This window comes from Pelecanus crispus, chromosome 9 (genome assembly GCF_030463565.1).
Source record: "Pelecanus crispus isolate bPelCri1 chromosome 9, bPelCri1.pri, whole genome shotgun sequence".
Taxonomy (NCBI): domain Eukaryota; kingdom Metazoa; phylum Chordata; class Aves; order Pelecaniformes; family Pelecanidae; genus Pelecanus; species Pelecanus crispus.
The window spans coordinates 13,348,009-13,361,219 of record NC_134651.1 but is presented as its reverse complement, the minus strand read 5'-3'; the positions used below and the strand labels follow the sequence as shown (position 1 = coordinate 13,361,219).

At 44.3% G+C, this 13,211-nt stretch overlaps 1 protein-coding gene across 1 annotated transcript in view; it reads right to left on the bottom strand.

Moving 5' to 3' along the window:
• LPP (LIM domain containing preferred translocation partner in lipoma) overlaps positions 1–13,211 on the bottom strand; it is a 341,053-nt gene that overhangs the window by 144,469 nt on the left and 183,373 nt on the right. The window contains exon 6 of the mRNA XM_075716569.1: positions 12,628–12,750. Coding sequence (XP_075572684.1) covers positions 12,628–12,750 — 123 coding nt within the window. The remainder of the gene's footprint in view (positions 1–12,627; positions 12,751–13,211) is intronic.

Below are 13,211 nucleotides of genomic sequence, written 5' to 3'. Positions count from 1 at the left end.
AATTTCAACCACCTTGTACTCTGTATGTATAGATGTGGTATGGCAAGTGAATGCATCCACATGGTAGGAGTGCACATGCCTGACACTTCATATATGTGTCCACTCAGAACAAGGAGATTAAATTAAGCAAGGAAATGCTGAAGTCGAATAGCTCTTAGCAGCTGTATACGTTTCAGTCTGGAATAATCACCCAAAGAAAGCAATGAGATATCTACAATCAATTTATTTGAAACTGGGCTGGGGAAAGCACTGATTATAGGGGATAATCCAGCACTGGCTCATAAGGAAAAGAGACAGAGATCCGCAGATGTCCCCTCCATTTATACTTTCTGAGCGATTGGCCCATCATTTCGGTTTTGGCTCCATGCAGTTACTATCGTGCAGACAGTCTCCTGAGATTGTCCACATATCCTCCTGAGAAATCACTGAATACACTCAGTAAATGACCAAATTCATCAAATGGTTCTACCTTTAAAAAGCCCACAAAACAAAACAAAAAAACCCCTCCTTCCTCCTTTGCATCTGCACCCTACCTCATCTCCTTCTCTTCATTAATGAGCTCAATTCTGAAATGATTTTATTTACAGGAAGACTTTAAGGTGTTCTAAAACACGATTTGTAGGAAAGATGCCAAATACAAATTGTATTCTCTAGACCTGCACGAATTTGTGATTTTACATGAGCATGCACACATATGTTCAATATAGAAACAGCAGGTGTTCTCTGAAGTTTTATTGCCATTAGTTAGAAATGACCACATTACTCAACAGTGTCAAAGACGAGTCTTGTCAAACAAAAGTCTTGCCAAAAAGCTAAAAAGTCTGATGATTTCCAGTGTTATACAGCCCTGCTTTGGGCTGCTGGCTTTTCCAGATACCTCCAAAATATAACAGTGATCTACATTTACCCTAAAGAAACACTTAATGATTGCATCCTCTGCATGGTATCTCCATGGCTTTTTGTGCAAAGTGGAGAGTGCTGTCTTGAACACAGTAGCAGCTCTCTGTCACTAGAGCCTCATAAAACATCATGACCTTCATGGCCACCCTGCTCCACAGCCAGATCCTGTCTTGCACTTTGGACATCAGCTGCTGCTGCAGATTCCAGTGAAAATGTTTCCAGAAAAAGATTAAATAGAGTTCAATACAATATTTGTACTATCTCCCTGCTGAACTATACAGTGCTCAAAAAATCCCAGCTGAACAACAGTGGCTTATCCATCACTTTTTAAGACTGTAAAACCGTCTTAACTGCACAGATATCTCATGTAATGCACAGTTAGTCTTTCTGCAAACCAGCACAGTAACCAACCCCGACACCTCCTCTTCCCCTCTTGATAATCACAGCTTGAAACTGCACATGTATCCCAGCTTTCTGCTGGACAGAAACAGAACTGTGCCTCCCATCTTTCTTGAATTCTCCTTGGATCATGAGTTAATGGTTTTGGAAGAGGGAATCAAAATTGCCTGAGCCCCCAGGACAACTGGAGTGATTGCTGGTATGCAAGATGGCAATTCTTCATGGCTCTGAGCTTCTTGGGACAGCAACAGGCTCTCATCAACTGCTTACAAATCACTCCAGAGCGGGTAACGTACCCAGTCTCTCATCAACCCAAAGACAAACAACAGTGCTACTTATGACAAGGCAGCAAGGTCTCTGACCTGGGTTATGCTAACAACAAGATGAGATGATCGCAACAACCCTATCTGTCTTTAGCTGTATAATGCCATAAAACTGTGCAACCTGCCCTTGCTCTCGCTGTACTTACGCATGTGAAACTACTTCTTTCCAAGCAGAGAATTCATTGTAAGACTGAATATTTTGCTTGGGAAGGAAAGAATCAGTCTCAGACTGCAAACATTGGCAGAAATATTTATAACAACTGCATCAAAAACTCATTTTTCTGGTGAGGTCCATTTTTTGTTTGGGTTTTTTGTTTGTTTGTTTTTAAATCTGTGGGAGAAGACACTAATACTCATTAGACCAACACATTATTGATTTCCCATAGAAACAGCAGTAAGAGCGCTCACTTTCAGCTGTGAAGCAGCATGTTAGGTTTATCTTGCTGTAATATTTTTTTCCATTTCATCTTCTTTTACATACTCATAGAAGTTTCCTATTCACTACTGAAACACCATATGGTGATAATATATGCTAGCACAGGCACAGTGACACAGTCCACAAGCCTACTATTGAGCAAAAGTTGACAACATAAGGCTGAGAAAATCTTAAGTGCTTCCAAGCCACAATATGTACGTCACCTAATTGCATTTTACTGTGATGCAAAGAAGTGTGAGTCAAGGAAGGAACTTCCTTACAATGAAACTGTAACAGCTTGGAGTAATTTGCAGTTATTTGAAGCACTATAGCAAGGATCTATCAATTCATAGCTTTCAGATACGGTCTGGGTGTGGGTTGGGTTGTTTTTTTTTTTTTTTTTTAGCCTAGGCAGCTTTAATATACAGAAAGAGACAATGCATCTCAGCACTGCAGTCATCTCTCAAAAGGTTCCAGACAGGAAGGCAAAAGGCAATCAATAAGAGAAAATATAGACACAGCCCCTTAAACCATCCACAGATGCATCTGCCTCTTACTTTAATGGTAACGGTTTTGAACTAGGAACATCTTGCAACAATCCTGAGATATGTTCAGGCTATAAATGTATCATGTTTATTTAGGCACTGGTAGCAGGGACTAATGTAGAAACTGCTTGGCCAGCTCTCACTTTTCTGTAGGGCTCTAGATTCTTCCAGGCAGCCCTACCTGGAATGAGGCTGGGAAGAGATCTGTTCTGCCTTTGGACTGTCCAGCAAGGGCTCTAGGCAGGGGTCCTCTCTCCCCAGTAGGACAGACCCTTGTAAAAACAGTCCATGAAAGACAGCACAGACCAGTGAATGGCAACGCTATCCCAGAATGTCACCGATGTGTGTCCAAAGCCCTGTTTTACAATGAGCTGCACGGTCTCTCTGTGCCTCACCTCTCTATTTGCAAAAGATCTCTTTCCTAAGGGCATTACAAGGATAAATGCATGAAAAGCTGCAAGCGCTCACGCAAACAGGCACCAGTAAGTAACCAAGACAAACTTGTGAAGGCCATACTTTAAATGCTAGGGTTCCCTAGCATGTTTTAGCCTTCATCTTTCAAATGTATTTAGAAACTACAACAGCAGAAGTCAGTTGCCCTCCTCTTTTAAAGACCACAACTCAGCAGTAAGTCACATCAGCGGGATCTACACCTGCCCTTCAATGGTCTCTGGATAGATTCAAGGCAATTCAAAGGCATATCAAGGCAATGCTCTCCTTGCTGTGAGCGCAATGCACATACCACAAAGTCATCGTTCCCACTTTGGTGGAAATGGCCTGGGGAAGATGTCCAGCACAGGACACAGTAGGAGCAAAGTCCCAAGTGATGCATTGCCATGCAGGTGTTTTTCTAAGTTGCTGTGCTGTTCCCTTGGCTCTGAACTATTTCCTTTCCCTAACAGGGAGGAAAATGCAGCTAGTTCCTAGTGTGTGCAGAAGAGAAATAGTCAACACAAAAGGAACATAAAAGAGCAGCGCAAAGGAAGCCTAATTTCCTGTGGACTTGTGTCTTGCATCTTGAGCAGATTCTGACCCTTGCTGTTCTCCTTCGTTACCTCTCCTGAGCACCCCTCCTGCTTCCCTTCTCCTCCTAGTATTAGCCTTGGCATTTATCTGTGTATGTCAGCCAAATAATCGGTGTTTCCGGTCTGAGATCCTGGTTAAAGCGCAGTCTGGAAGAGCAAAAGTTCAGATTGCCTGCAAGACACACAGCGGGCTCAGAGCTTGCTGTGCACATGTGCTGATGGGCCAGCCCATGGGCCACAGCGAGGACAGCCAGCACCACACTGCAGCTCCCCAAGAGACATGGGTCTGGGTCCCTCCCCCTCCAGCCACTGAGTTTTGCATACATGTACACCTCTCTTAGACCCACTTAAAAGTAGCCACCGGATTCTAATGGTATGTGGGGAGGTGCCAACTGCTGGACACCGATGAGTGCTGGATGGGAAGAATTAATCAACTATGCTTTCATTTCAAAATGTGCCAGCTATTCCCTTGGTGAGCAGTGTGCAGCAGAGTGGCTGCCACATGTGTGGGGACATCACCAACTTGTGCCATAGGACTAAGTTCAACTTCATACACTTCCTTCCAGTCGTATGCAGGTGGGGAGAACAACTTCCCACTTCTAAAGTGCCGGTGAGATCAGAGAGTGATGATACAGGTGCAGGACATCGCAACTTTCTAGACCTGGGTGTTTGAGTCTTTCAGAGTTTGCCTGCAAGACAGTGCATCAAGAAGTCTATTGCCCGTAAATCACAAAACTGCAGCTGAGTATCGAGCAACACCCTCCCACAGAAGAAACGTAAGGTTTTTTTATTGCCCCTGCCTGGTTCACACACTCCAGGACAGAGGTAGATGCATCTCCCCACACCTCAGATCCCTCCAAAGCCTCTTGACAGGGAACGTTCCCACATACTCTCTGCCCATCCACTCGCATGTGCTACGAGAGAAGTCCAAATTCATGATGGGGTGGTGGGGTGCCCATGGTCTGGTTTCAGCTCCTCTGGTGACCCATGCACAAACCAAGTCATCTAATCTCCCAGTGCCTCAGTTCCTCCCTCGCCCGTGAAATAGCAAGCATACTTCCGTATTTCACAGAGCTGCTGTTGTGGTGGTAAATCTAATGCCGCTGAAGCACTCAGATGCATCCACCCGTGCAAGGATGCAAGCAGAGACTGCGTCCCAATGAAACACAGGTCTCTGCCACAAGAGGAGGCTGCTTTTTGCTGGCTGGACACATGGACAGCTTGTGAAGCGCGCCGGGTCCCTTTGAGATGAGTGCCAAACCACTGTGAGTGCCAAAAAACGAGGATGGGGAAATGATGACAGGCTTCCTGAGGTAATGGTATATAGCAGCTTGGTTCCATTGCAGGGAAGGAGACAGAAAACAAAATATAACAATAGGTAGAAGGCCTTGGACAACTTTAGAGAGTAAGAGCCCAGCTCTCAACCACTCACAACAAAATAATCACAAATGCAGAAGGAAAAAAAGACCAAATTATGAGGTACTATTTGCTTTTTATCACTGTTCCCAAAGTAAATGCTTATCTTTATCCATACACAAATTTGAGATGCCTGCACAGATTTTAAAGTCCAATATATCCAACACTACTTGTTATCTAAAGCTGTAGCCAAGCATGTAAGCAGAAAAACCAAATGGATGCAAAAAAGAGAAAGGGGAAAGGGGAAAAGTAAACCTTACTGAGATTTCTGTGAACTTGATTATATATCAGAAAAAAGAAACAGCAGGAGTAGTGCTGCTTTATTTTCACTCTGATGATAGTACAAGAGGAAGAAATAATACCCTGCAAAGGTCACTCTTATCCTGTTCATCTGTGACGAGCTGATAATCTGGGATCTCAGAAAACTTTCTTTAAAAATCTTCACGGACGTGCTCTTATCAAAAGGATTAAGGTTTAATACATACCAGCAGATGCAACCGATTCGAGCATCTGCTAATCAGAGCACTGTCAGTTTGCTGCACATGCCGGCTGGAGCTGATGAGCACAGGAGGGTTTCCCCTTCTTGTAGAGAGAGGACAAATCCAAACATACATGAAATCATCTGTTGGCCATGCCTCCCAACTCACACGTACGCAGCTGAACATCCCTGCCCTGTGCACGCTCCTCTGCCTGCAGGCGTGTTGGAGACAGCGTGACAGACGTGCCCCGCGTGCAGCCAGCACGTCTGCAGCGGTGCTCCTAGAAAGCTTCAACCTTGGGACCATCTCAAACACCACCCACATGGGGTGGGAATGTCATTCTGCCTTTGGAGGGGAACCATAGGAGGAGAGTTTCCTGGACATAGAGGCTTTGCTTCTCAAGTGCTGGGAGGAACCCACTGAAATTGCTCCAGATGGGATGCTTCCTTTGCTACTTCAAGTAATCCACCCAGATTTTCCAAACAGCACAAAACCAGTGCACTGCAGCCAGAAGCAGAAGCGCAGCCCTCAGAGGTGACCCCATCTTTAAAACAGCCCGTGCAATTCCTGATGTCTGTGACTACGGCAAAAGTGTCACAGCCCGCTGAGAACAGCCCGCGCCAGCAGCCCTGCGGTGAGCCTGCACGAGCCCTCCGGTGCCGCCACAAGCGTCAGAGCTCACAAGCTCAATGCCAGCTTGGGCACACCTCTATGAGACGCTGTCATCCCTCTGCACCCACACAAGCCATCCAACTCAGTGGAGAAACGGCAGCAACTCACAGCCTTCATGAAAAGCATTGTGTAGCGCATGTAGCTCTGGAGCAGCTGGACGGTCCTACTAAAAGGTCATCGACACTTTAGGATGGATGGGGGATGCTCCTCAGTTTCAGCAGATGGGCTTATTCCTAACGAGCCTTTCTGTCCCACAACCAAAGAGACTAAAAAGCCCACAAAACCCAAAATGCACAGAGCTCAAGTGAACAAATACAGAGAGCCCCTTGCCGCTAGGAAAGCACTGCCTGTGTACCATTCTGAATACCTGAAACAGCTGAATCCCACTGAGCCCCGTAATTCAGGAACCACAAACTGTCTGTGTCATATAAACGCTACAGGAGGGAGGAATTAATTCTGAACCCACCAAGTTAATCTTAATCTGCTTGTACCCCTAAATTTTCTTTCTTAAAAGAAAGAAAAACATTCCTGACAACAACCGGGATGCTAGCAAATACTCTGCGGACTGTGCTTGCAAAATCCTTTTGGTGCATACCAACCTACGAAGCCAGGCTCAGGCAAATAACAAGAACAAGGAAATCAGACTCTGAGCCTGGACTAGCAAATTTGTATGGACTGTTTTGAATACCGATTCAGTGATCTGTTTTTCGCAGAGCCCGTACGTCAATCTCACAGCCTAAACCAACAGCAATCATAGGGCTTTTTTTCGATACTGGGGGAATGTTTTGCTCTTTGCTGAGTAGGAGGCTTTGTTCATGGCTGGAGATACAGCTCCATGTAAACAAAGATAAAACACCCAAACTCTTAGCCATGCATTCCTGGTGCAGCTGTAAGTGAAGCACTAAAATTAGAAATGCACATGGAAGAGCACTCCTAGGAGTCTTCAGCACTCAACATTTTTGCCTTGTTTCGTGGTTTGCCATCCTACAGCTGAAACGGTTCAATCCTGTCCCATCACTCTGCAAGCAAATATGTCCATTGCCTTTTCACTGCTTTTGCTATCCCCAACTGGTTGTCAAAAGAAGTGATGGAGTAACAGCCAAGGCTGTCAAATATTTAAATCCCTTTTAAATTCCAGTCATTAGAAGACATTATTTCCCAGTATGTTTGGAACTTAATGAAAATGTATCACTGATTTTTTAATTTAATTTTCTTTACTTTTTGCTCACATTGAGAATGAGCTGCTTTTCCTTCAAAATATTATTCACTTAGGCTGACAGTGTTGGATAGTGGCAGATGTCTAGTACTGGGGGCAATGATACAGAGGCAGGGACATAGGCATGAATCCTCAGACACCTCGCCTAACTCTGCCTTCATTTTCCCCATCTGTTAGATGAAAACATAATTTCTTTCTCTTTTTCATTATTTGTACAACCCATCACCTAAAGGCCTTCAACCCAGACCTACGTTTCATTTTGCTAGATGCCGTGCACATGGGTAGTAAGAGGCAAATCGCAATGAAGAGGTTGACAAGCTACAAGGAAAGAAGAGATTTTGAGAGGAAGCAGAGTAGAAATCCTGCGTTGAAGTAATTTAGCACAGTGGTGGTAGCTGGGAATGAAACAGGTCTCCAGAGTGCCAGCCCAGTCCCCTCTGGATCAATCTGCCTCTGAGAGCTGTACACAAGCAGATTTGATCTTGACCATCACAGCATGGTTTTTTGCTATGTAAATAATCCAGAAATTTTGGCCACCCAGTCTTTGCTTTTAAAAAAAAGGCTAATTACCTTTGGACCAGGTACACCTTACCACCTGGTACACCTCCCAAAGACCTATTTTGCCAAACAGACAGACAATCTGTTGGAAATTTGGGATAAAACTCAAGAGTTTCAGAAGGTACGTGTCCAATTCCAGACAAAGCAATCAGCATTCAATACATAATTCACAGCAGGGACAAAATATCCTGAGCGTTCATATGCCGCTATTTCTAGTATTTAATTTTCACAGCCTCTGCTGGAAGCCCTCTCTCCAGAGTCAGAAAGTTTTCTTGTTTTTAAAAAAATGCAAATATTTATTTTACGGGCTGAAATTTGGCACGTTTTTTTGCTTAAGGCCTTGCTGCACTCATCTCTTAAGCAAGAATTTAAGCAGGACAGGTAAAAATTGGGGGAAATACCCTTTAACAGAGGTGCCAGATAAATACAGCATTCACCAGGCTCCCTAGTCAGGGTTCACCCAATTTAGGAATAGCCCCTGCTCCCATCCATGGAAATTATGCACCTAAATGCCTTGCCTATACAACCTCCTTTTTTACTAATGAAAGGCATAGTGGGTTCTCTGCCTCTGAACTTTCCAATGGGTTACTGCAGTTTAGAAGGTGTGATATGAAGACAGAAAACACATTGCAGCTACATAAGAGGAGCTCTGTACTTTACTCATCACACTAGCATTTCTAAACTTTACCAAACAGAAGGAAAATATTAATTAGATCTTCTTTATAGTGTATGTGCAGTTCTTTAAACAATACCTAAGGCAAGCTCATCTATTAACATGCCATTGCAGTCATGGCAATTTTGAGATCATGTTGGTCTCCTCCATTTCAATTCACTGCACCAGATGGCTGGAACTGGCCATGCTGGTGAAGGTTACTCAGAAACCTCTCAAACTCAGGTGATGTTTGGTCCTTTCTAAAACTCCAGCTCCAGCTGAATTCTTGAAATATGGTCTCTCCTACACCACCTCACATGACAGAAAGCATCCTTAGATGCTGCTCTGTTGCAGCTAAAGATGATGATTTAGTCTTGTAATTTTCTGCTCTTTTTGATATGTGCAATCTTGGAAGAAAAAACCCTAGTATTTTAATCACTTTTGACTGCTTCTGTGACTCAGTCAGAGAGACTTTCACTTGCAAGTCATGGGCTCAGCCCAGGGCTGAGGTGATGGTGATCGAAAGCTGCTTCTCACTCGCGTGCTGCTGATGGCCAATATGAAGTAAACTATGAACACCTAGAAAACCTCTGCTGCAGGGGACTCTCTCAACAACTGCCTCAAGACAGAGACAAGAACTAACCAGAAATGAAGCCTGAGAGAATCTTTGTCTCTGAGGTTCGGCAACATCAGGGTTGACTCACATTGGGGTACCAGGCCCGCAGAAGGACCTCCTCCCACCAAACCTCCTGCTATGGCGAGGAAAGACCTTTTCTGCTCTGTAAAGGTTCTATGCTGAGAAAATGCTTTTCAAACTCATCACTTCAGAGGAGAGGGCAACACAGCTCTGCAAGACAGCAGCATCATACCACCTCTGCCCAAGGCACGGGAAGCAGGCAGCAGGACCTGGGTGACTCCTCTACCTTCGCTTCCCAGCTCAGCTCCCTTGAATTAGGCAGGAGCACTGGGTACAAGGAGGGTGCTGCTGACCACAGGTGTCAAAACTCTCTCCCTGCCCTCTATTAATGGTGGTCATTTTTAGCTTATGGCAATGTCCTTGCCACCTGCCTGGCACACAAAAAATGTTACCAGAGTGATGCCCAGATAAGCAATGCAGGGATGGTGCAGAGATTCATACTCATCCAAGCTGTCAACAGCACATCTGCTGGCCAAGGGGAATTGTCCAGGGCTGACATTGGCCCACCCATTCTGACATGTATCACGGACTTTCCAAACCTACTGCAAAGGATACAAATCCTTCTGCTGCGGAGGCACCTCGCCAGGCAGTGTGTCTCACTGTAATCCTGAACTCGTACCAAGGATCAAAAGAGCTTCCCTCTGTGTGAATTTATGCCAATGGGTAGGGTATGTTAAATAAACTGCTTGTCATTATCCTGCTATCACTCCTGCTCCAGCAAGAGAGGACTATTTTACAGTTTAGTTTAGGTTGCTTTAAAAGTATTTTGCAGATAAAATAAAAAAGAAACCTAACAACAAAATTTCTCTTATTCCAGAATAGGAGTATCCCCAAGGGCAAGGTATACCTGTAAAATTATTATAATGCTTTAACCTCATAAGCACAACTGGAAACATCTTATCTGAAAACAAGTCGTAACTCTATTTTCCTATCTGCAGCCATTATCCTGATAAATTTGGGAAGGTCAGCTAAGGTGTAATCCAATAAACGTGCTGATGTTCTGAGTAAGTACCTCACAATTTGCAGCCTAATCTATTATCCTACTATAAGACCATCAAATGACTCACCAGTTTTAATACTTAGTATAGATCAAACAAAGGAAAATATCAAAGCTTTCATTCTAGTTCCACCTTTCAAGGACTTGTTTTGAGTACTCTTTTAATTACAGCAGATGATACATCCAACTCTGGCATTTTCTTTTTCTAACAGCTATAGTTAGAATTTGCTGTAGCTGTACTTTTCATGCGACGTCATTATGTTAACCAATAAATCCTGAAAAGTCTGATAAATTGAACAAAGAAAGTTGGGATTTGGTCCCAGAGATGAAATTCAGCTTCTCCTGCCCACTGGATCGCACACAGTTATTGTAAGGGACCAGGGAGCAGCAGCATCCCATTGCTCCTGGGTACAGGGAACAAGTCTTCAGAGCCCCCACCCGAACTGTGGGCAAAAAGCCACAGGAACGAACATATGCACCAAGCAGCACATGTCGTCTTGGAGGCTGATGAAATTAAGAAGTAAGATCAAGTCCAAAACTCGAACTATGCCTTATGATCCTCAAAAAACTCAAATACACCTGCAGAACTTTGCATTTGACTGCTGTGATTTATTTATTAATGCTACAGGTACAAAACAAAAGTGAAGAACCAATCTATTCAGAGAATGCCAGATCCCAAAGGATTCTTCTATCAGGAGACAGTCAGCAGTACTGTCAGCAAACTGCAAATGCTCAGCAAAGTGGCTACAGAAGTTACATGTCTCTACGAAGATGTTGGAGCTGACTGCAGGCACTGCCAAGGAAAATGGTGAGTACAAATCTCTACTAGTTAACTCTCGCAGTGTTTAGACACTATAAAGCACTTCCCAGTAACAGCATGGATTTGTACGTGTTTGGCTCATGCAAACAAAATGAACACAGGTTATTTGACACAGTGCCTGAGCCCTAGCACTGTTAAAACTTGTCTCTTATCGCAACAACAAAAACCCACTGGGAAAAGGACTGAACTGCATCTGGTTTACGTTGTTGCTTTTTTTTGACTGACTGACCCAAATCAGACTGTTTTTCAAGGACAAGTCTGTAAGTTTATGCAACAACTGTGTACATGCTGCTAGAACGAAGGAAGAGTTTATTGGGAGGTCCCTGCAGAAGGGACGGAAACCACACAGGCCACCACGCCAGAGCCTCTGTGTGCAGATGGACGCTTTCAAAAGTGCATAAATCTCATTTAACTCTGCTTTTGCAGAGTTAAACAAGAGCAAATCTAAACAAACTGATCACTACTTTAGTCCTGCCCCAAAGGTATCAGTTCTCAATTACTTAAAACAAATACAACAATGAAAAGAACCAAAAAAGCCACAAACTAAAGAGATGGCCTATATGGATATGGGTGTGCACTGCATCAGTCAACTTTCCCTTTGGTTCTTCTGACTTTTGAGGTTTTATTTAGGCCTGACATTGGTAAGACAAACACAACATATACATACAGCTGCATACATGCCTACAGACCTGTATACATATAAGAAATGGGACCAGTCATGAGATTAGGAAGTGAAGATGCTGCACAACTGGGCACAAACACATCTGGATGGTTTTAGAGATCTCAAGAATCACCCTTTTTAAAGTACCACTGGGGTGTCACTGCTTCCTCTGATAAACAGACGACACCTTACCAGAACTTAAATAGCTCCACTCAAGCACTACCTAGATGAGTGACAAAAATTAGCTGAGCTGCTGTCACCCCTGCAGTCCTCGTCTAGACACAGCAGAGTAAGTGCGAATTCCAGTCTGCCTTGCTGGGCTACAGCCACCCTGACAGCTGAGCTATGATCCAAGCCACTTCGTCACCACTGATTAGATGACAAAAACAAAAGAAAACAACTTGAGACACAGATATCTGGATCCTTCTGGCAGTGTGACAGATAGTTTAAAAACTGGAAAAATAACAAAAAAATAGTTTAAAAACCGGAAAAATAACAAAAAAAATACAAGCATAGAAGTACTTGTGAACTGAGCAGGTTTTAATTCACAAGCTATTGTTGGTGGAAAGTCGAGGCGAAGGAAATACCATTTTCTGCAAGTATTTTTCTAACAATCTCTGTGGCAATCTAACAATCAGGATCAGAGGCCCTTCGCTCAGAGGTACAGCAGCTTTTAAGCTGGTGCCCCCTTCAGAGCGGCTGCACCCTTCTTCCCATTGACAGCCACATCTGGATGCTATCAGGAGGAACTGGCACGCCTGCTCGCAACAAATACCAAGCGATTAGCAAATTGACTCCAGCAGTCGATGCTGGCTACTTTCCCACTGTCTGTTTACAAAATGTGCCACTAACCTGTTGAGTCCGAGGTTTGTAAGGAGAGCTGCTCTCTAGGTCGGCCAGGATGCTGGTCAGAGAGTCGATTTCTGCATCTAAACTGGACCGCCTCTCCTCAAGCGTCTTGCCACCAGGATTCACCTTAAAGAAAGAAGAGTTCCAGTTATTCAAACCACTTGGCCTGGCACATGGTTTCTACTGTCCTCATGAAGCTGCTACCATGCTCCAGCAATAACTCTCGGGTTGCAGAGACAAACATGCTGAAATGCAATAGCTCTCTCCCAGAACCAGCAGCAAGCCTCCATCTCACAAGGATTCAGGCTGCTTTGGGGCTTTTCTTCATGCATTTCCCACAATGGTCCCATTGTCTAAAGTTGACTTGGAGGATTACGCAACTCGGCGTGCAATCTGTTACGAGGTGAGGAGGCAGGACAATCCCCGCTCCCGCAGACAGAGAAGGTCTATTTCAGCAGGACGCCCAGCTGGGCAGCCAGGCTGGGGTAGGCTTGGAGCACCTCCATTCTGAAAGCATCTTTTCTGCCACATCCCCATCCCAGATGAAGCACAAGCAGAGCAGAGCTGCAAGCCACAGTGGCCAGCAA